Consider the following 25137-nt stretch of genomic DNA (forward strand, 5'->3'; position numbering starts at 1 on the left):
AAAATGCTGTCACTCTGACTGGAAAAAAATTGCTCCCATACCTACTTCCTCCATACCCCCCCCCCATAAATCAAATGGTTCTCCCCTAAGGCAAGCACCCAGCAAGTGCCTCGTTCATTGACTTCCCCCGAAGCCAAGTGCCCCTGCGAAGTGAAGTACCTGCTAGTCCCAAGTGTTGTTTATTGTGACGTCCTTAAAGTCTAAATTTACATAACGCATGGCCAATGGCCAAATAATTAATGCAATCCATATTACAGTTTGTAGGGGCGTTAACAAAACATTGATGAATGATCACTATGAATCCTAGCTGCAATAATTGTAGCGTCTTGATGCGGTTTTGTGGTTTATTTCGTCTGTTTTGGTGACTTTTTAAGTTTTAGTGTTTAATATAAGTGCGGGTTAAACACTAAAACTTAAAAAGTCACCAAAACAGACGAAAAAAACCACAAAACCGCAACAAGACGCTACAATTATTGCAGCTATATGAATCCTAGCTATTTATGAAATGCAGACTGTCGTCTCATGTACTCGAGTATTGAATCCGATATCCTTGAGACAGTCTGTTGACCTTTTAGTGAAACTAGGACATGCGATGCTGTTAAAATATTGAATTTACTGAAAATGTGAATATGTCATCTGTGACACATGTTCACTAAGAATGAAAGACCATCAAGATTGCGATCGGTTCAGACTGTAAAATGAATCATTTGGACGAAATCGTCTGAGGTAGTATCTGAGCTCTGTGCGCGACGTCTGTGACAGAGGCCCCTGAGCTCTGTCTGAGTCCTCTGCGCCCTCTGAGGCCTCTGAGCTCTGTCTGAGAAGTCAACTCTAATCTGTGGTGTTACTTATCTGTGACTCTACCAACACGATCCATCAGTTTGCAACGGGTAAAGGTAAGGTAATTAATCTATAAAAACCTTAAGTTTTTTGTCGCATCAATAACATTCATTACTGTGAAACTGGCCAGAATATTAAAATAAGGTGGTACACTATAAGCTGTCAGCACTAGGAGTAAATGAGGTCAGCGTGAGCAAAATAGCTTTTGGGGGAACAATAGGTTGAAACGTATCGGCGAACGTTATGTCCCTCAGACTACAGTGGTCTGAGTTAACCCCAGTCCCGTCATGTATAAGTGTCACGCTCGCTCACGATTTAGACATATTTTGAAAGTTCTGTGTATCTAGGATACGAAGGCAATCATTTTCAAAGGTAACCAGAGCGTGTTTTTCATTACACATCAAATTGATTCCGTAAAAATCCCGAAATTGTCACCTAACTTGCTTCTTTATTAGTTAAAACACCATTTTCAAAGCATTTGGTATATTTTCCGTCGATTCAGGTTAACACAATAGTGCAGGGGCATATGGGTTTTCGTGTGAAATGCATGTTAATTTTATGAAACATATATGGTTACGTTCATTATAGGACCACATATAGTGCGGGGGCATATGGCAGATTTTTGGGTTTCGTGTGAAATTCATGTTAATTTTTGCCAACATATATCATTGTGTTCCCCATCATCTGAGCAATTAAAAAATATATGTTGGCAATTTTTATTTCAATATGAAGGGTAATTTTTGCAGCACTTTCATAAATGATGTAAAATCATGGTTTTTCTGTATATTGATGGCAAATTAAAATATGTGAACTGTACGATTGCTTTATATCTGTATAAGGGAAGAGGTCCATTTCAAGTTGCCGGTACCGCGGGCGGTTCCCGCGGGAAACACACCTTTACCGCGGTAACAGCGGTACCGGGTTCAGCTGTCAGTAATGAGCTTGTATGTACACGGGAAACCGACGATACCGGGACCACGACATTATCTCCATAGTCTTTTGTGTGGCATGTCCTTTGATTATTCCGACAACACCTAAATTCATTGTTCATGAGAGAACAATAGATCGCAAACATGTCGCACACGATGCTATTCGGAGATGTTTTGCAGGTCCGATGATTTGTCGCATGTAAGAGTGCCTTCACGCTGAATAACTAAACTAAATATGTATATATTCATATTGTTCCTTTGAAATATTAGAAAAGATATTCTTCAGATACTGATTTTATCATCTTTATTTTATGCTGTTTATCCTGTTTTATTTTAGAATTTCGATGAAATAACGTAATTAAATGTAACAGCGGAGAACACATCTTTTCATGTTGTTCCCTTGAATTGACATGTAACTCCAACCAAATAGCTACACTAGTAGAAACGTAGACAATGAATACGACATAATGGCGTGAGTGAGAGACTAGACAGTAGTTTTGAATAAAAATAATTGGGTCTATTCACTCGAATACATAACTTTGTATAGTAACGATTCAATTGATGCTATGCTATTGATCAAAAAATATGTTTATATCAGATGTAAACTGAATGCCTTCAATAAAGGCAAAACTTTAGATTGCTGTTCCTTCACGCCTTGTCGAAAGAAAAATTCTGCGCTACCAGACATGATATTGCATATCCATTAGTTACTACATCAATAAATAAAACGTAGCTTTGGAACTTATTGTTCATATCCTCTTTTGTAAAAGTTGAGTTTGGTGTATTTTTAACCCGCTGTAAATTTCACTAGAGTCCACCATTTTAGTTTCACTATACGAAAAGTCATATTTGACCATGTCTTTCCACCGGGGTAAATCTTTAGCAGAGGATGTGTAAATGTGGTGAGTATGAGATGAAGTGACACCTTTGACTTAATTCACCCCCGGTGACCTCTCCCCTGGGGGCTGTGAACAGTCAAAAGTGTCACTTTGTCTCGTACTACCCCTTGACAGAGATGGTAGTTAGGTGGGTCACAGGTATGGTAAAGGTTGGGTCGTGCCAGTAAAATCAATTTAATACTAGACAATAATTTTGAAAAAAAAATAATCAGGTCTACCACTCAAGTAGTTGTTTTGTCAACTATTTTTTTCCTTGTTACCACGTCTACTCAAATAAAACCTACCTAAGAGTACCCATTCATTCTCATTCAGGCTACCAGCCTACCATCCACAGACACCACCACACGATCTAGGTTAGTGTAATCTGTTCACCTTAAGCTTATGAGATTCGCCAAGTTTTATTACAAAAGGGCGATGGATATATTCACTTGTTTCAAAGATGGTAGACTGTAATTTGCTAGTTAAATTTCAGTAATTGTACGTGTATTAATGGCTTACAGCTCGATGTAGTTTTAGTGGAGATTCGACTAACCCTGGGCTTCGCATCACTGTTTCATAGCTGACCCCCACCGGCTACCTATTCCGAATATATGCATGAACCGTTTATTGTTTCGATACTGAGAGGTATGACATGCCAAAATATACATGTACTAGTATAGTGATATTTTCTCTATTTTATCGATTAAGTATAATATCTATTGCGATCAGAAGTGCATATTTTTAATCAGCTCACACATCCATATAACACCAGAGGATGAGTGCATTCTTAAGATCTAGCGTAATTACTGAAAATCACTAATTATGCAAATAACTCATTAAAATTACAAGCTATACGGTATTATCAAACTTTATGACACATGCACTTTGTTATCATTAATGTATGTACTAAATTACTTCGATTCATAATCATATTTTAACATTCTGAATGACTTAGAAATGGCAAGTAAAGTCAGAAGGAACATTTGAACTGTTTGTTTTATTGAATTTGCCCAAATTTCAGCGATAAAAAATAATTTTCATTCACTCATGGTTTTCCTAACCCTGCCATATAGGGCGTCGATTTAATTTTTTTTCATCTAATTGAAGACATTTAGGGTCGTTTGGGTCATGAGAAACAGAATTAAAGCTGCCCTTATATATACCTACCAATTACTGTTGTTATCTTTACAATATACATAATGTTCTGACTGTTGCTATGGACATGGTCTTGTTGATAGGCATATTTCATACATGTTTTGATATTTTTTTTGGCCTGACTAACCAAAAATGTTGTTATCTTTGCAAAATGTACTGGCATTAATGGCTGTTGCTAAGGCCATATCAATGGAAGTTGACTATAATCACATGGATTCATGGGTTTTCATTGCCAAACCAATGGTTAAGAATAGGGTCTTGGGGCCACATTTTATTTTTAGCCCCCTAAGACTAATTTTGAAGATAAAAATTGCCAACATGTACTTTTTTATATGTGGTCCTATAATGAACGTAACCATATTATATGTTTCATAAAATTAACATGCATTTCACACGAAAACCCATATGCCCCTGCACTAATATAAAAAAATAAATGTTGGCAATTTTTATCTTCAAAATTAGTCTTAGGGGGCTAAAAATAAAATGTGGCCCCAAGACCCTATTCTTAACCATTGGTTAGGCAATGAAAACCCATGAATCCATGTGATTATAGTCAACTTCCATTGATATAGCCTTAGCAACAGCCAACAATGCCAGTATATTTTGCAAAGATAACAACATTTTTGGTTAGTCAGGCCAAAAAAATATCAAAACATGTATGAAATATGCCTATCAACAAGACCATGTCCATAGCAACAGTCAGAACATTATGTATATTGTAAAGATAACAACAGTAATTGGAAGGTATATATAAGGGCAGCCTTAATTCTGTTTCTCATGACCCAAACGACCCTAAATGTCTTCAATTAGATGAAAAAAATTTAAATCGACGCCCTATATGGCAGGGTTAGGAAAACCATGAGTGAATGAATATTATTTTTTATCGCTGAAATTTGGACAAATTCAATAAAACAAATAGTTCAAATGTTCCTTCTGACTTTACTTGCCATTTCTAAGTCATTCAGAATGTTAATATATGATTATGAATCGAAGTAATTTAGTACATACATTAATGATAACAAAGTGCATGTGTCATAAAGTTTGATAATACCGTATAGTTTGTAATTTTAATGAGTTATTTGCATAATTAGTGATTTTCAGTAATTACGCTAGATCTTAAGAATGCACTCATCCTCTGGTGTTATATGGATGTGTGAGCTGATTAAAAATATGCACTTCTAATCTCATTAGATATAATACTTAATCGATAAAATAGAGAAAATATCATTGTATACTAGTACATGTATATATTTACATGTCATACCTCCCAGTATCGAAACAATAAACGGTTCATGCATATATTCGGAACAGGTAGCCGGTGGGGGTCAGCTATGAAACGGTGATGCGAAGCCCAGGGTTAGTCGAATCTCCACTAAAACTACATCGAGCTGTAAGCCATTAATACACGTACAATTACTGAAATTTAACTAGCAAATTACAGTCTACCATCTTTGAAACAAGTGAATATATCCATCGCCCTTTTGTAATAAAACTTGGCGAATCTCATTAGCTTAAGGTGAACATATTACACTAACCTAGATCGTGTGGTGGTGTCTGTGGATGGTAGGCTGGTAGCCTGAATGAGAATGAATGGGTACTCTTAGGTAGGTTTTATTTGAGTAGACGTGGTAGTTTTGGGACTACATGACAGGGCTATGTAGCACGCTCCATATCACGTTGCTGTGGAACTGTCAATGCTTTCCCAGTCAGTCCACAGGCTATCCCAGAGTCACCCAGGCCCGGCAAACATAGCACCTGCGGGAGCGGGTGAGTAATCGTCCCCGACTTTTACTCCAGGAGTCCCCCCAAATTCGCACTCGTCTTGTGAGTGAGACACGGCTGAGTGATACAGCCTACCCATCGAGTCTGTAAGAACACTCACCCTGGGTCCTAGTGCCCTTTTTCATGTCTGATAGCATTTAAACCATTGTTTTGAAATATTTCAACAGGAGGAGGGTTATATTTTATGGAACGCAAATTGATTGAGGGTCACTTTTTATCACGAGGAAATCGGGAGATGGTCACATTTTACGCAACAGCAGAGCCTGATTTCCCCCGCCCCCTCCACCTTATAATTACTGAACGCTCCCTAATTTACTAATGACATGGTTAAGGCCGTTCTTACTACAATACAATTTACATTTTAATACCAATCAGTAAATACTATTTAAAAATAGTTGCTGGTGTTTTTAAATAACAGAAGACGATTGTCGGGGAAAACAGAACCATGGCAGTAGTTGGTAAGGATTGTAAAGTTGCACTGATCACTGGAGCTACATCATTGAGAGGTATTGGCTATACCATAGCTAATTCTTTGGCAGAGAAAGGGTATGCAGTTATACTACATGGAAGACGGGAACCATCTGAAGCAGAACCTATTAGAGAACAACTGGAAAGGTAAGAGAACATACGTCTATTATAAAACAAACTCCGATTAATCCAAACCTGCCCCGCCGGGAACACGGATTTTGTTCGGATATGCAGACAGTTCGGTTTAATCGATTTTGTTGGTAGGACACAATTTCCCCGTGTTTGAAACACCATAAAAAATTGACACTGTTTATTTTTTCTTCTTCTAAAATTATTGTTGTATCAGTTGGCAGCGACTTACTTGCTGGTCGTGCGGTGGGGGTGGGGGTCCAGGGAGGGGGGTGTTAGTAGACGTGGTAACAAGGACAAAAATAGTTGACAAAACAACTTGAGGACTATGATCAAACCCCTCAGTTGTCTACACGATACAATATCACATACTGTACCAATGCAGTTGAGTTGTTCATTTTACCGGTCTACGTCGATGGCAATTTGTAAATGTACACTGCAATACACTGTTTATTTTTTCTCCTTCTAAAATTATTGTTGTATCAGTTGGCAGCGACTTACTTGCTGGTCGTGCGGTGGGGGTGGGGGTCCAGGGAGGGGGGTGTTAGTAGACGTGGTAACAAGGATAAAAATAGTTGACAAAACAACTTCTGGAGTGGTAGACCTGATTAATATTTTTTTTTAATTATTGCCCAGTATTAAATTGATTTTACTGGCACGAAAGAAGAGATTCAGTTGAGGTTAACTATACGAAAAGTCAAATTTACCCACCTTTACCCTACCTGTGACCCACCTAACTACCATCTGTCAAGGAGTAGTACGAGACAACGTGATACTTCACAGCCCCAGGGGAGAAGTCACCGGAGGTGAATTTAGTCAAAGGTGTCACTTCGTCTCATACTCACCACATTTACACATCCTTTGCTAAAGATTTACCCCGGTGGAAAGACATGCCATTGGTCAAATATGACTTTTCGTATAGTGAACTAAACTCTAGTGAAAGTTACAGTGGGTTGAAAATACAGCAAACTCAACTTTAACAGAAGGGGATATGAACAATGAGTTCCAAAGCTACGTTTTATTTATTGATGTAGTAACTAATGGATATGCAATATCATGTCTGGTAGCGCAGAATTTTTCTTTCGACAAGGCGTGAAAGAGCAGCAATCTAAGGTTTTGCCTTTACTGAAGGCATTCAGTTTACACCTAATGTAATTTCATGTTTACATTTGGAATCTCCAGATTTTACTCATTTGCACAGACTTTAATATTACTTGAGTGTATATTGAAGCTGAACATAGGATAATTAATGTTAGTTGCTTTTATACAGGAACTTGTGTATATACATATTTTGCACCTTTTTTGTTAAAAGGCTGTTAAATTTTTTTAAATGATTTTTAGTTCTCCAGTTTCACTAATGTTTTTTGGCTGAACAGTGCTGAATTATTTTTTAAAGCCATACTCCTACCCTGTTAACAAATTTACATGAATACTTTCCAATATAATTTTTGCATAGTGTTTTTAAAATTAATATATCTAGAGACAATTAGACTACTGTACAGTCTTTTGCAAACAGCATATACAAATTTGCATTCAAAATTAAAAAAAATACATGTAAACTTTTAAAATAGGGCAACTCTGTCCTTTAAGCCAAACACTGACAGTCTTGTATGTATTCCAAGCATATAAATACACACCATGGTAGCTGATGATGCAGATCCATGGAAATAACAGGTAAAATGGTGGCCATTATTATATATAATGTTTCAGTTTGCAACAATGCTTTTGTAATTGACTGTCTCTTTGTACAACTATTCATCAATTCTTCTGGTCTTCCATGTTGTTTCTCTCCGGCCTTTCATATATTGCATTGTTTTATTTTTTGGATAGGAGAAAGTTTCACTCAATAGTACTACACAATGAGCTCTGCATCTCTAGACATTTTAGATGAGCCTAATTTGCAAAGACTATTAGTCCGTGTGGTTATTAGCCCTATGAAGGGTCTCAACAACAATCTTATTTGTAACTATGTATTTGTATTAGTATCAAACCTGTTGATCCAACCAAATATCAGTGACAGCCTGACAGGCTATTTTTACTCATTTCACATTTATCAAAATGTGCCTTCAGATGCAGAGCTTGATGTCCTTTGATCAAAACTTTCAATAATCAATCAGGTACAAATGGATAACAAATAATTAAGGGATGGTGCAAATTTAACTTTTAAACGATTAAACTATTTAATTTTGACAAAATTTATTTATATTTATACATTTTTTTATTTACCAGTTTACATTCATTTTACAAATATAAATTGTAAGAAATGTCACAAGTACTTTCTGCCTGAAATCATAAAGGATTTTATATACATGTTTTCTGGAACAGTTTTATTTATCATTGTTATTTATTTATTTATCTATTTATTTATGTAGTTCAAGATAGTTCAAAACGTTTATTTAAAAGATTAAAATTCACTTCAGGAAAGTTCAACATGCCATCAGCCGATGTCGAGTATGATAAATAGTGCAATGCTTTGAAATTGTCCATAGACTATGTCATACTCATGTCATACTCATTGCTGGGAATAAGTAGTCACATGCCAACTTGATGACTAAGTCTATCTCATTGCAAAGTGGGAAATTAATAAGCACTCATGAAATGCCTTTAACAACGATTCATTTACTTTTTAATATGATATTTCTACAGAACGGTCTAATATTTGCAAGAGGTCCAATTTATGTAACTTGTATGCTACTATTGAGAGGTAAAATTTCAGATTTTGTGTATTACCCTAAATTTGAAAGATAAATTTGGGAGCTAGAACATTGTGTAGTCTGTGCATGCAGCCATTTGGAAGAATTGAGTTTTCTGCGTATGATCCCAATTTTCCATTCTTTAAATGAATGGCTGACGGACACTTGAGGGCGATATCACAATATTGAATGGAAGAAGTATCGCCAATTCAAGAAAAATGCACTACATTGTATTAGGTTTCTGTGTGTGACATGTGAAATTAGTTATTACAACCTTTCTGTCATAGGGAACACCAGGTACCTGTCCACTATTTACGGGCAGATTTAGCTAAATCCTCGGAGATCGAATCACTTTGTGAAAAGCTAAAGAAAATATATCCAAATGGTGTAGATGTGCTTGTCAACAATGCAGGTTCGTAAACATCTCACAGTCTGTCTGCCAATTTGTCTGTCAGTCTGTCTGTCTGTCTGTATGTATGTATGTATGTATGTATGTATGTATGTATATATGTATGTATGTATGTATGTATGTATGTATGTATGTATGTGACTGTCTGTCTCATCATTATGCATTGGTAGCACAACATACACATGTCCTTTATTGATGTAAGGTGCAATTTTGATGATTCTGCATAAATAATAATTTAATATCGTTTGGTGCATGCATTTACCCTCAGAATTTTAGTGGTCTGAGACTGACCATAGACGTAGACAAGGAAGACTGTATACCGATTTAACAAAGAATGTGTCACTAACTAAGACTAATTTACATATATGATATAGCAACCATAGTCTGAGTACCCTTGGATTGGCTAGAATAATCTGTACCCTCGTCTATCTGGCAGAATGCTCAGTGGTGACTGACACCAGTCCTTTTGGAGGCTACTGATAAGTGAGAAATATTTGTAAAAAGTTGAAAACATTTTCCTTCCCGAAATTTGAAATGAATAACAAAATCAAAATATTTGAAGATTATGAGAAGATATTTATAAGACAAAAATAAAAATCTAAACTGTGTCATTCTCTTTTAAATATATTATTTCATCCAAGGTCTAAGACATTCAGCGGAAATTGAGGATTATCCAACTGAGCAATGGGACGCCATCCTTGCCGTTGGGCTGACAGCCCAATTTCACCTTATACGTCTGTTACTGCCAGGCATGAAAGAGAAAGGTATGATATTGATAGGTCATTATGAATATCATTACTAGTACAGTCATGATATACAAAGGTACCAGTTCACAGTTTTTTAGCATTGGGCTTTCGATCCATCTTCGTTGGCGATCTCTGATCACTGGCAAATTCCACGATTACGTATACAACTGAGCACTAGGTGGCAGTATGATCAGCCGATTGTCGATGTAAGATGGTTCGATGCCCCGACTCTGTTGAGGATTGTAGCGTCTGATGTTTATAGCCTCCCTGATCTTTCTCGTGAATTTATGTGTGGATGTATCAATAATGGAAACAGAGTCCTAGTCGATGATGTGATTATAGCTGCGTGAGTGTTCAGCTAAAGCCTATGCTATGTACTGTTCTGTACCTTACATATTTGCGATGTTCCTCGATCCCTGTTCTCAGTTTAATTTCCTAGTACAATCATTATAACCTCCATGTATACTATTTTAGTGTTATTGTCAGATTCACAGTTTGTCATATATTAAAATGTTGCAAACGTTGAAAGATGAAATTGTTTGTAGCCTGTTTGCATGGAGACAATATATAATACAATTATATATATTCTCGCACCTTAGCCATTCAGACATACATACGTACATATACATGTTTTTTGTACTTGTATATGCAAGTATAATGTGCACATACATACATACATACATACATACATACATACATACATGTTACATACATACATACATACATACATACATACATACATACATACATACATACATACATACATACATACATACATAGAAATGCATAAGGAACTAATAAACCAGTCCGTATATATAGCTGTTAAATCCGACGTTTCGAATAAATATTCTTTTTCAAAGGAAAAATTGGCGAGACACAAAAATGCCAGGTCAAAACCCGAACATTTTCTAAATATAATGGAACAAAACCGCGCGTGATATATATAAACGGTTATACGTGGGATAAGTTCTAAAATTCGCACGCACCAAATAGAACCCAATAGAATACGCCTGAAATTTAAAAAAATACCCAGTTTTTAGATTGGGAAAGACGTGAATAATCTATTAATTCCAAGGGGTTCCAGCGTTCCAAGACGGAAAATGATTTCTTCTTCCTTTAACCTCAATGCTTTCTCATCACCAGAAACCTTACAAATTCCTGAAATGGACATATCTGATACACTATGATCGTTTGTAATAAAATGCATAGATACGGGATAGTTACGATTCTTTTGTCTGGTCAATCGGAGATGTTCCACGAAACGATCACCAAGACGACGTACAGTTGAACTTCTATATAGAAAACCACATTTTTGACATGTAATGCAATACACTACATTAGTACTAATACAAGTAAATCTACTTGTAACAGGCACACTGTTCTTAGGGCCAAAAACATGATTAGTATTAATAATGAAACGACATGTACCACATCGAGTACGATCGCACGGAAAAGAACCAGCATTAACTTCCAATTCACGTTGTTCTGTACGTACCACCATATCTCTAAGACTGGTATCACTACGCCAAGCTGTTAATGGTACTGCAGGAAACAATGACTTGGTAACCCTATTAGAACGTAAGATATTAAAATGCTTGTATATAATGTTTTTAAATCTAGTTGAAAAGGGATGGTATGTAAGAGCTAGTATGGGACGATCGTTGTTACTCCTCTGATCATGTGATTTGATACAAGCTTCCCTAGACAAAGATGATACTTTATGTAAAGCCGCGTTGGTAACAGACATAGGATAACCACGTTGATGGAAGTACGTGCAAAATTCAGCAGACCTTTTTCTGAAATCCAAATCACTACTACAAATACGACGTAAACGAAGTAATTGTGAATAGGGAATGGAATCTTTACACTTATTAGGATGTGATGAACCATACTGCAAATATGAATGTGAATCAGTAGGTTTAGTATAAATAGATGTAGCTATATCATCATCATCAATCCTAAGGGAGATGTCAAGGAAATTGATAGTTAGTTCTGAAATATCGTAAGTATACTATATACGGACTGGTTTATTAGTTCCTTATGCATTTCTTTGTACTACAGTCCTAGCAGCATTATATATTTTTTACTACTCTATTACATACATATATACATACAAAAATGTACATACATACATACATACATACATACATACATACATACACACACACACACACGTACGTACATACATACATACATACATACACACACACACACACGTACGTACATACATACATACATACATACATACATACATACATACATACATACATACATACATACATACATACATACATACATACATACATACATTCATTTATTTGGTCTCTTGGTTTTGTTAATCTTTTCAGTGTGTGTCTGTATGTAAGTAAGTTTGTTCATGTGTTGTCGGGTGTGTGTGTATGTGTGTGTGTGTGTGTGTGTGTGTGTGTGTGTGTGTGTGTGTGTGAGTGAGTGTTTGATATGTACCTTTGTTGATGTGGGGCGTCATTTCACAGTTTTTTGAAATTTAAGTATAACGGGAGCTAAGTTCAATTTACATTTCTAATTACTGTATAGGTTGGGGACGAATCATAAACATATCGTCAGTGTATTCTAGAATACCGGAAACTGGTTGTGTGGCCAATGTTGCTGCAAGACACGGCTGTACAGGGTTAACCAAGGTAATTGACTACAAATCACTATTGCAAAGATAAGAGAAACCTTATTTAAACCGAATGTCTCCCTTAAGGGACCAGTCAGTTTCTGCGGCCTGGGGGTGGGGGAGGATTTTCCGTCAGATCGACGAAAAGTCTCTGAACCCCCCCCCCCCCCAATCTGTAAAGCCGAAAACAGGCTACACAGGGTAAATATATTGAAAAGGGACTGTCAAATGCGGGGAAAGTTTGAGAAGAGAATATGTGCATGTAGACCTCTCATGGGATCTCAAGGGGTCTCCCCTTAGAAGATCTGGAGGTTTCTCATTTAAAAGCCAATTTGTAGGGTATTCAGACCCTTTCAGACAATAATTTCCAAGCTTTACAAGATAGCACCAACATGTAAAAAGCAACTAGTAAGACATAAGGTTGAAATATTATCAGAAAAGTTTAATAGCATTTTGACAGTAAGAGGTAGAGGGAAGAGCTTTATTAGACAAGGATATGTCCACCTCTGGGTGGGGGGGGGGTTCTCCCCCTTCGAAGTTCTGGATGGTTTTACACTTAAAGCCAACTTTTAGGCTATTCGGAGCCTTTCAGACAATAACTTCAAGACAGCACCATTAAATATCAGATATTAAACTACTTTGTACACATAGGGTTGAAATATGTTCTTAAAAGGTTAAATAGCATCATTATAGTAAAGGTTAGCACATCTGATGTTTGTTATCATTGGCAGGAGAGAGTTGGCGAGTTTCTTTACCTTAAGAGTCTTTTAAGGCATGTTTTAGACTATCCTGGCAATAATTTCACATCTCTAAAAGACAGTTCATCTAAAATTAGCAATTAATGTTTAAGAAAAGTTTAATACCATTATGACAGTACAAAAAAGGTCCATCTGATTGTTGGCTGACTGCATGAGTGACCTCTGGAGCCGGGGTGAGGTAGTCCTAGCAGGTCTCCCCCTAGCAGATCTGGAGATGTTTGGCTCTATTAAGGCAATTTTATGTTATTCATAGCCTTGTAAGTTATCATTTCAAAGCTTCGAAAAGCTTAAGTTAATGTAAGTTGTAAATGAGTTTTGTATGATACATAAAAATGGGCCAGGCAGTGTCCGTAAGACTGGTATAGTGTATTACTGTTGCAGAGATAGTAAACTCACTGGTATGTTAGAGAATGTAATGTCGTCATACCTACTACGTGTATTATGTATAATACAAACTGAAATCTGATGACATGTGGTAATTTGTAGTGTCGATAACATCTGGTGTCCGAAATAGAAAGAGTGAAACTGGAGTGGAACAATTTAGATTAACTTTAAATTGATATAAAGTTATGTTTGAGCGTCACTCCAGGTGAAGTAATAATTATTTTCAAAACAGGATGACCGCCCCACTGCCAATTTCGAAAACAGGGTGACACCCCCCTACTAAACCCCCCCCCCCTTCCGCCACAGAAGCTGACCGGTCCCTAAGGGCAAAACAGTAGATTTTTGTTCCTACACCCATTGTTGAAATGAAAATTCTGAGCTATAGCTATCAATAGTATCATATATGATGTGCCCCTTAATTAAATATATGAAACTATATGAAATTTGATCTTCCATAACAGTACCTGTTTGCATAACAGCCTGAGTGTGCAAACAGGACGCCAGTTTGACCTTCGCTGACAAACATGCCCAATTTGTAAATCCCCCAAAGTATATCCATAAGATAACCATAAGAAATACAAAATTATAGGTAACCATAAGAAATACAATCCTATTGAAATGGAATAACGTTCGTCCGGCCAATATACATAAAAGAGATTTGCTGAGCGAGTGAATACATGCCAAATACGGTTTACATGAAATTCATCCACACCATCATGTAAATACACAAACTAATTGATTCGAACATATCAACAGACAAATAAAACAACAAAAATCATAGGCCACTGTGCTATAATCCTGGCCTTACAACTTCAATATGAGTACAGTTACATGTACGTTCGCGTGAGTGGGGAAGTTGCAGTGCCTTCTTGCAACAAGTAATGTGAACGCATAATATATCTCATTGGCATGAATAGGATATTAAAGAAATATAGCAGAACGTATGTAGTTACTTATCATCAATGTCAATTTGAAGAATTGCTTTTCAAGATATCATATAATTACCAAAATTTGTTATTTATGTAAATTACCAATCACTCTTCATTGGATGTCTGACAAAATCTAATCAAATCTTCTGATTAGATGATGAAAGATGTGGAGTAGGTTTTATCAGAATCGATGCTGCAGTTATTTTTAGATATCGTGTCAAAATATCAAATGATAACCTATAGACTGCGTCTTGTGTATGAAGAGAATGAAACTTTCGAAGTTTTTGTCAGCAGTAGAAATCAACTAAAAGAGTATAAGGAGCATATTACAGTAAACGATGTTTTATACACAAGGCAGGAAAGGAAGCAAAACACTATCCGGTTTTAAATGTACAACTGGTCCCTTCTCGATACATTAGCTTCAGGAAACATTAGCTAACAAAGTTTGAGAGTTTTGCTTCATATCTGTATGTTTTAATAATTCGATCTAATTAAGGCGATATATTTTCAACTCTTCCAGACAGTTGCAAAAGCAAATCATCGTACCGGAGTTACCTGTAATAGCATCTGTCCTGCACTGACGAATACAGACTGTAAGAAATGTGAACGTTCTCTGTGTCTCACTATCTCAATGATACATTTTTATCACATAAGAATATAAACCAAAATTTCGAAAAGATTACACAGCTTTTCAGAAGTGATGATGATGATGATGATGGTGGTGGTGGTGGTGATGATGATGATGATGATGATGATGGTGATGATGCTGGTGGTGGTGGTGGTGGTGGTGGTGGTGGTGGTGGTGATGATGATGATGATGATGATTATGATGATGATGATGGTGGTGGTGGTGGTGGTGATGATGATGATGATGATGATTATGATGATGATGATGGTGGTGGTGGTGGTGGTGGTGGTGGTGGTGGTGGTGGTGGTGGTGGTGTCACATGCATTTGTGTATATTTTTTGAAAGTAAGCTTTCTTTTATCACATCTAACTGCTGAAATAGCATCAATTTCAAGTATCATGACATAGTCTTTTCTTATTCTCATTTCAACAGTCACCCTGAACAAAATAAGAGATTATGCCGATAAAAATGACATTCCTTTAGAAGAGTCACAGGTAATTCCATTTGCTGATAGTGTACATTGAAGTACTTCTTAAAAAACTGATCAACTGTTCATTACAGAATACATTTTAGGCAAAATAAAGTTTAACCATAACATATTGGACTGTTCAGTTGATTTTGCCGAGTAATATTTGCTGAATGCATCACTTGCAATTGACTGCAATCAAACCTAGTATTAAGATATCATTTCAAAGATATAATGACGTAATTTATTATGCCTAAAGAATTGGTATTAAAGTGATCATATAGATGGCAAGTAGTGATTTTTTTAAAGCGACTTTGTGTTTTCCTACTTTTGAATAAAAAACCACTGTGAAACAAGATCGACCAAATTCGTATTTGTAACTAGATAAATTACAAAAAGCTAAAAAATAAAGTGCGGAAAAGTTTTGTTCTTTTACATGTTGTACAATCTTTTCTTCTTCTTTTTTTTCATTTATTGAGTTACAAAGGAATTGGTATATGTTGCACCAGATTGTTAAAATAAATCCTTAGGATAATGACGTAATTTGTTATACGTACAAAAACACATTTCAAGGAAATCCTTAAATATGTAATCATCTATTCTATAAGTAAATTGTTATGTTATATAGAAGGCATGTATTAAAATTATTATACTAGTTATGTGTAAAAAGAATCAAAGAAGCCATCTCTATCAGTACATTAGAACCCTCGCTAAACAGAGACGTGCGCCGATACACTACACCACAGTGCACCTGTCTGGGACAATATTCTGAAGTCACGCATGCGTAAACAACGCGTGACGTCAGACCTGAGGATTCAGGTCGAAAGTTCGGATTTATCCAAGTATTTTGGTGCAGTGCTTAGTTTTTAATTTATTTGTAATTATTATACTAGAATAGTCTAATTGAGATTTCATATTTTATTTTAATATTTTCACCTGGGTAAAAGGGCTTAATAACTTGTGATCTGTTTATATCACTTCAAATAACAATATATATTTTTTCGTTCAGAGATACATCATGGACAAGACCAATCCCACAGGAGAGTTCGTGAAACTTGAACATGTAAGTGACGTCAGTATATTAAGGTCAGAGGTTATATTGTATTAATGTTTGCACATTATATTACAAAATGTATTATGTTATCGTAAATTGCTTTCTTTTGCTCTTACACACGAAGAATCCGTATCTGATAGTATAGAAGAAAATGCAAATATTTAGCTAAGAATGTTTAATAATTCATCTCCGGGAATTTCTACTGAATATCTCCACTTTATGTCATGTCATACACCTTATGTTGCGAAGGAGATTGTAGCACTGCCGTAAAGTGGCTAGTGTTTTACGACGATGTTATTTTTTTTTTGACAGATTGCAGAACTTGTATTGTTTCTGTGTTCTCCGGCTGGTGATCAGATCACTGGAGCGGACCTGCCACTAGACGCAGGGGCGTGGACACAGTAAAAGACAAACGTGATTTATGAGTACGAAGAAGCAATAAATGTGTATAAATGTTTGTAACCTCCCTACCAAAATCCTCATTACTCCATCTCCACTATTCGATATTTCAATCTAATCAAATTGAATATGTTGGCTATATTTCAAAATTATTATTTGCAGATACACGTTTTTTCTTGTGATTTTTTCCTCTTTTTTTATGTTAGAACAATAGTGCCTTTTAGTATAGTTCCTACACAGTTTCGTTACCATGTATACTTCCACTCACAGTCTAGTCAAAGTCGTTATTCTAGAAGTCCTGCTGAGATGCATGAGATGCAATTTAAAATTCATCCACAGCCACCCACACAGTCATTAACATTATGTCTTTGTTAATCAGTCACAAAATCCTAACCAATAACACAGTCTCTCATAAAGTTAGCGTTTATTGGGGCAGTTAGGTAATGTCCAAATCTGGTATATTTGTCAGCTCAGGATGCTACTTATACACTGTTTACATCATTACAGTTGGGGTTCACTGATTGGATGTACAACTTTTTGTGCTGATTGAGGGACTTTGGGGGTTGTTGTTACTTTCTCTTAAGGAAGGTTATGCTGTGTCTGTGTGTCTGTGCTGTGTGTTTGTCTGATTTAAACTTTTTGGTAGGGCAGTTTTTGAATTTAAAGGGACAAAACGTTTGTTGACTTCGCGATAACACGGAGCGTCGCAGTCACACGTCAACGAACATATATCTCTATGTGGTCGATGAGGGCACACAGTACAAGGTTGCTCGAGTACGATGGAGTACGTTATGTAGATGGTATTGGTACATACAAAATAATTCATTTAGCGTCGATTTTAGTAAAGCGAAGTTCCCAGGACTGTGAGAGAGTCTAGCAGCGAGACTATGTTGCGCCGGACCGGAGTTTAGATAAAACGTAGGAAAAAAAGGCGCGATCGACTGTTGACAGTCTACTACTAATCCTATACTAGTTACATTTATCTCTAGTAGCTAACAAATGTCAAGTGTTTTGATCAAACAACATAGATTAGTTCTTGTAAACAAGTTAACTTGTTGATTACCAAATTCAAATTAATGCTTAGTTATTTTCCAATGGTGTGATCAACACTTGTCTTACACGTGAAAAATTTACATATGGCATGATCTTGAATCTCAAACTTAAATATTCTGGTGGAAAGTTCACCATGTCTTCTAGAACAATGAATATAGGTGAAAGATCGTCTTTCATAACAAATTTATATTTAGAACAAATGACATCATTCAGTCTATATATGAGAATGTAACTATGAATAAAGTTATTCTGGATTCTGGATTCCGGATTCCGGATTTTTATTCCGACTCTAAGATTTTGATTACAACTGTTGGTGTGCGGTGTCTCTCTCTGCCTGAGTGTAAGAGCGTACGTGTATGTGACGATACCTGTGTCGCTAATTCCTAACTTAGATAAGCTCGTGGATCGTGGTACCCTAGAAAGACAGTTAGAGTGGAGAGTCGTTTACGTTCTGTCGATCTACCCACAACTACCATACTTGCAGAGCTGCATACTTGGACACTGAAACGTTATATGAAGCAACCCCCAGACGTAACACATACACTAAAATGAAGATACTGTGAACAAGTCCACTGAGTGTATTCAAATTTTATTGTCAAAAAATTATTTTCTTCATTTTAAATTGTAAGACAAAGCCATTGAGTATATTCAAATTTAATTGCTTACCAAAGATATATTTTTAACTAATTCCTTGCAATAATATTGACGCAACAAAATACACTATAACACCATGCATAAAATTATTTTTCCTAGTATGTGGACACACACAAACACAAGCAAGCACGCGTGCGCACGCACACACACACACACATATACATACATACATACATACATACATTACATACATACATACATACATACATACACACATTTATTTTGATCAAGTTGATAATCGTGGTCGCCTTGTAGGACTACGCCCTCAACGGTAAACATCACAAGCAACTGTTGCTCAGCGTTACATGGCAAATATCTTCAGAGAAACAACACAAAGTTGGTAGGTGCAGATACATCCCCTCAGTTGTTAAAAGCCAATTTCAAAAATATAATCATGTACATGGCCTAAGCTTGTTGTCAACATTGCAGTTGAGACTGAGGCTGAGCAGACCTATTAAATAAAATTAATTAATTAATGGTAAAACTTATTCAAATTTGCATGAGGCTGATTAATTTTGAGGATGGTGCTACTATATTGAACACATATTGCCTGGCCATGAGGGCTATAGCCCGAATATAGGCCAGGTAATATGTGTTTTATAATATACCTCATGCTGTGAACTCGAGGTGGCAGACGACATCGTCAGAAGCTGCCATTTTGACCTGCTGTGAACGCGCGGTTTGCACGTGACCATGTAAAAGTGGATGGGACTATTTCCCTAGGGAAATAGTTATTCTATTTTCCTATCACGTGATTGATTCTAGCGAATCATGGCACAGCATTATCACTTGGTATATTATAAACCATGTTATAAATTACATAGAGTGTTGCCTGCTATTGCGAGTTTATTCAAATTCATTTTAATTAAGCCAAATCAATATCAAATAACAAATTGCTTCTTTGTTCAATTACACAACAAATAAAAGTAATTAGTTTATATTGAAAGAGAAAATATTCATGTCGATTCCATATTATTAAAAAATTTAATTAACTGTTAATGAGTTCACATGTTATAATATGAGTAGTGAGTTTATGAAGTATCATTTCAACACATACTTTAGCCTATTTACTCTTGGGGAATAAACAGATTAATTTTATCTTGTCGTTGCTAGCTGATTTTACGATCACTTTTTGTACGAAAATGAAGATGCTTTGAATCAGAAATTGGTACAAGGAGTACGACATACAGCTTAACTTCAGATAAAACTAGATAGAAGTAAATGGAAACAATTCTCACTAATGCGAATAATATATCTAGTATGTTAAAAGGGGACACCACTCCAGGAAATAAGAAAGGTATTTGCATAAACATCAGGTTCCATTCTGGAGCGTCAATTCGTGGTTTCATATCATGATAGTCTCAGAACAGGGAATGAGAAGTTTGGTGTTTCTTGGCAAAAGCACAAAAAGTTTGCGATGTAAAACCATGAATTCACTCTGCAGAACCCGATATTTATGCAAATGCTATATTTCTTTTAGTTCATTTAACGTACTAAATATATTATTCATATTAATTGTACTCATTGATTTTCTAAGCTAATAAGCTTGTGAATATTGATCGGTTCCTGGTAGAATATTGCGTTGGGATAGTAAATTAGTAGCTGCGTAAACTGTACGCTTTAGTTTTTTATTACACGGAAGGTACACAGCTATTAAAGCAAATACGATCACTTCATAGGTCACTAATACTCCGTGTAAATCTGTATGTCTTTAAATAACATGTACCCGTGTATATACCAAATAAGGCTTTATGTGTCATGGCAACGATTTATTCAAATATCATGGTTACAAGTCTAGAATAAATTGAGGTAAATTATACGGCAGGGGCAGCAGCGGCGGCGGAAGCGGTGGTGGTAGTGGTGATTGATTGATTGATTGATTGATTGATTGATTGATTGATTGATTGATTGATTGATTGATTGATTGATTGATTGATTGATTGACGATGATGATGATGGTGGTGGTGATGATGATGATGATGATGATGATGATGATGATGACGACGACGACGATGATGATGATGATGATGATCATGATCATGATGATGATCATGATGATGACGATGACGATGATGATCATGATGATCATGATTTAGTTTTGAATGTCATAGAGAACACGGACAGTGATACATGTACTGACGCAAGTAGTAACGGTGAGTCAGATTAGAGTGACATTGATAATGGCAATACTGAAGGTAAAGGTGATGACGACAATGATATCAGGGAACTGTTACAAGTGATCAGAGTATGCACAACATTGACAGCATGTTTTAGATACTAACTACATTGTGTATGATTATAAGAGAAAGGTCACTAGCCAGTTTTTTTTAATGTGTGTTACTTTACAACCATTGTAGGAGTTATATAGAAACGCCTGTGATCAGAACGTCGTTTTATCAGTGGTGTACAATGAAAACTGTCTTTGAGGGTGCCGAAAAAAGTCTGACAAACACTGATACAAAAATCAACACCGGGTCCCCTAGGTTCACGCAATTCTCTTACCAGTTTGTTTATGCATGTGAAAGTTATTCATGTTACAAAATGGGACAAAGGGGAGGGTCACTTTTTACGAATGGAGGATGGGGGAAGGGTCATGTTTTTCTTAACAGACCATGTGTGATTTCCTCCGGCCCTTCCCCCTTGTAAATACTGAAGGCTCCCTAAATAGATGACTTTGACCTGCCCATACATTGATTTGTCTAAGAATTAACCACATATTAGTTACAACCCGTTTCAACTTATAGTCCAGCGGCTCTGTTTGATATATAACCAACACTGTCAGAAACCAAGAAGAAACTGTTCTGTACGGTGGCCCACAGGTGACAGACGAAAACTAAATTTGTGCTATAAATAATAGATTTTTGAGGGCAAAATATTTAATAAAAGGATAACACTTTTATTTCATACGACAAAACATTAATTTCTTGGGTCAATATAGAAATATCAAAGCAAAAAACTACAATTTCTGTGACAAATAAATTCTTTTTACGGAGCAGAAAATTAATTTGCGAAACGAAAACTTTTATTCGTGTGGCCCAACCTTTATTTTCGAGTGATAACATTTAAGTTGCGGGATAAAATGTAAATGTCGAGCCGGAATATGAATTTTAAGTCCCTTACAATCTTATACTCTGGCTGCAGAAACAACATTTGTCACCATACAACCTCCTTTTCTAATCGACGAGATTTACTTAACACAGGATGCAACATTAATGTTTGGGGACGAAACATTAATACACGAGGACAAAACTTTCTTTTTGCTTGACGGAAGTTGGATTGCATGACGGAAATTGATTATATATCCCACAATCCTCGGCACACTCTTGGCGGCTATTTCAACTTCGCGACCAGCACTATATCTGATCATGTCAAGTGGTAAACACATCAATTGTTTCCAGTGTATAATTTTTTCTCTGCCTGTCTGTCTGTCTGTCTGTCTGTCTGTCTGTCTGTCTGTCTGTCTGTCTGTCTGTCTGTCTGTCTGTCTGTCTGTCTGTCTGTCTGTCTGTCTGTCTGCCTGTCTCTATCTCTGTCTGTCTGTCTGTCTGTCTGTCTGTCTGTATGTATGTCTGTCTCTTCTGTCTGTATGTCTGGCTGTATGTGTGTGTATGTATGTATGTATGTCTCCCCCTCTGTATGTCTGTCTGTCTGTCTGCCTGTCTCTATCTCTGTCTGTCTGTCTCTTCTGACTGGCTGTATGTGTTTATGTATGTATGTATGTATGTATGTATGTATGTATGTATGTATGTATGTATGTATGGCTGACTGGCTGGCTGTCCGTCTCTCTCTCTCTCTCTCTCTCTCTCTCTCTCTCTCTCTCTCTCTCTCTCTCTCTCTCTCTCTCTCTCTCTCTCTCTCTCTTTCTTTCTTATCTTTATCATCCGTTATCATAAAAATTTAAAGCACACTGTGGGAGAGGAACCCCTCCGATACCCTCCCCACAAGCTATCATGGGTGATTCCCAAATCAAAATTGAAAGAAAAACCATGCTGGCCGAGTATTTCAAAGTGTAGGTTACAGCCCAATGTAAGACATTTTGTTGCATCTATTTGGGTAATGAAATTTTAAATTTTATATTGTAATGTATGGACGCTGAAGTCGATTGTCACTTTTATTATAATGCAGTGTACCATATAGTTGTACGGAAGTGGGAGTGGGTTATAATTACACATATTAAAATGTGTCGCGGGTTACGAAAATTATGGGGGGCCTACGAAATTCTTTTGACCAAAATATTTTCTTTCCCCCCCCCCCTCCTCCCTGCCGTACATTCTAACCGTAGCCTTATGTGATGAATACCCGTGACACTACCCAACCCAATGATTAAGAGGACGGTTTAAAGTTCCACAAAGATCTTGTAAACATTTGGCATTTGAGATAAGGGGCATACATGTGGGTATAATAAATCTGATGGCACGGGTTCCTGCAACATGACAATCGCGCAAACATAATAATCACCCCCGTTTTGTTTTAGAAGTCAAAATGCCGCGTGAATCCATAGCAATTAAGTGTTTTTTCAATGTCCATAAATAAAACCAGTTATCAGTACATTGTAAATGACATTTCGTCCTATAAGTACCTTTTAAAGTTTTGGTTGTGTGTTAACGTGGGCAAAGTAGAAGCGATATGAATACATAAAAACAATGGGTGAATCTCAATTATAGATCTTGATGAAACTAACTTCCTTTTTTCCAAGGGATTTTTTTTACGGAATCTTTTGATTTCATTGCATGTAGGAGGCATCTCTGAAGTAATTCATGATATATTGAAGAATAAGCTTACTTGGCTAAACACCGAAAAATGTCGGTTTCAAAGTATTCATTTTAGCAATAAATAGAATCAAGAAAAGATGCTATAGTTTGCAGCGTGAACAGCGCCATCAGGCGACTAAACTGAGAAAATGTACAATAGCGTCATTGATGTGTATTGTAACACAATTTTAACTTTTTAAGGACTGGTGCTTATATTAATTGTCTTTTCAAAAGTTGGAGTCCATTATCCCCATGGAAAGTGAAAATCTCATTTTTGACATCAATTTCTTATATTGGGAGCATACATCACAATACATCATGGCCTTTTGATAGTACATGTTTTGCGTGTGATTAAAGTTGGTGATTAGATCAAATTGTACTGAATGCTGGTGCTTCCCAAGGTTGCGTGTTGTCACCAACATTATTTTCAATTTATACTGATCACATGAGATGCAATTCTGCAATAAGTTGTTTGTTTAAATTTGCCGATGACATGGCACTTGTTGGTCTGTTACTCGATGAAGCTCTTTAGCTGAATATTTTAAAGAATTGGTGTAAAGACAGCTTTTTAGAAATGAATGTTTCAAAAACAAAAAATTAGTTGTAGCACATAAAGTAACTGACCAATTTATACCTGTATCAATGAATGGAGACTCTGTTGAAGTTGTTACTAGTTTCAAATACCTTGGGTCAATTCTCGATGGCAAGCTCTCATTTGCCGAAAACACAGACTATATTGCGAAAAAAGCTCAACAGAGACTATGATATCTCCTTAGGAAATTAAAGTCATTCGATGTCAGTCAGAACGTGCTGCAATTAGTGTATAGATCTATTATTGAAAGTGTTTTGACTTTCAATATAATCTTTTGGTATGGTAATCTCACGGTTAAAAACAAGAGTAAACTTTGTCGTATTGTAAATACAGCAGAGAAGATAATTGGCTGTCGTCAAACAACACTGGCATGTCATTATCATACGGCAGTTAACAGGAAAGCCCAGAAAGTAGTCAACGATTATATGCACCCCTTGCATAATTCTTTCACTATTAAAGCTCCCATCTGGTCGCCGTCATAGAATGCCTCTTGCAAGGAAAAACCTTTTTAAAAAATCGTTCGTTCCAACAGCTGTGTCTATTTTAAACTCACTGTAAAGTCCTTTTAAACTCACTGTATGTATATGTATATGTATATGTATATATTGTACTTGTGTAAATTGTTTGTAAATTGTGTTTTGAGCCGAAAGACAAATTTCCGGATAATAAATTTATTGAATTGAATTGAATTGAATTGAATTGAATTGAATTGAATTGAACAGACAGACAGACAGACAGACAGACAGACAGACAGACAGACAGACAGACAGACAGACAGACATACAGACAGACAGACACA

At 36.3% G+C, this 25137-nt stretch overlaps 1 protein-coding gene across 1 annotated transcript; it reads left to right on the plus strand.

Annotated features, from left to right (window-relative positions):
* The first annotated feature begins 465 nt into the window (after positions 1–465).
* LOC144437591 (D-beta-hydroxybutyrate dehydrogenase-like) lies at positions 466–18595 on the plus strand. The gene is made up of 9 exons (XM_078126558.1): positions 466–896; positions 6003–6199; positions 9162–9286; positions 9925–10047; positions 12586–12689; positions 15262–15334; positions 15802–15863; positions 16845–16898; positions 17202–18595. The coding sequence occupies exons 2-9, from the start codon at positions 6030–6032 to the stop codon at positions 17292–17294; spliced, it is 804 nt and encodes a 267-aa protein (XP_077982684.1). The 5' UTR covers positions 466–896; positions 6003–6029; the 3' UTR covers positions 17295–18595.
* The last annotated feature ends 6542 nt before the right edge of the window (positions 18596–25137 follow it).

The sequence above is a fragment of the Glandiceps talaboti genome, chromosome 7 (assembly GCF_964340395.1).
Source record: "Glandiceps talaboti chromosome 7, keGlaTala1.1, whole genome shotgun sequence".
NCBI classification, from domain to species: domain Eukaryota; kingdom Metazoa; phylum Hemichordata; class Enteropneusta; family Spengelidae; genus Glandiceps; species Glandiceps talaboti.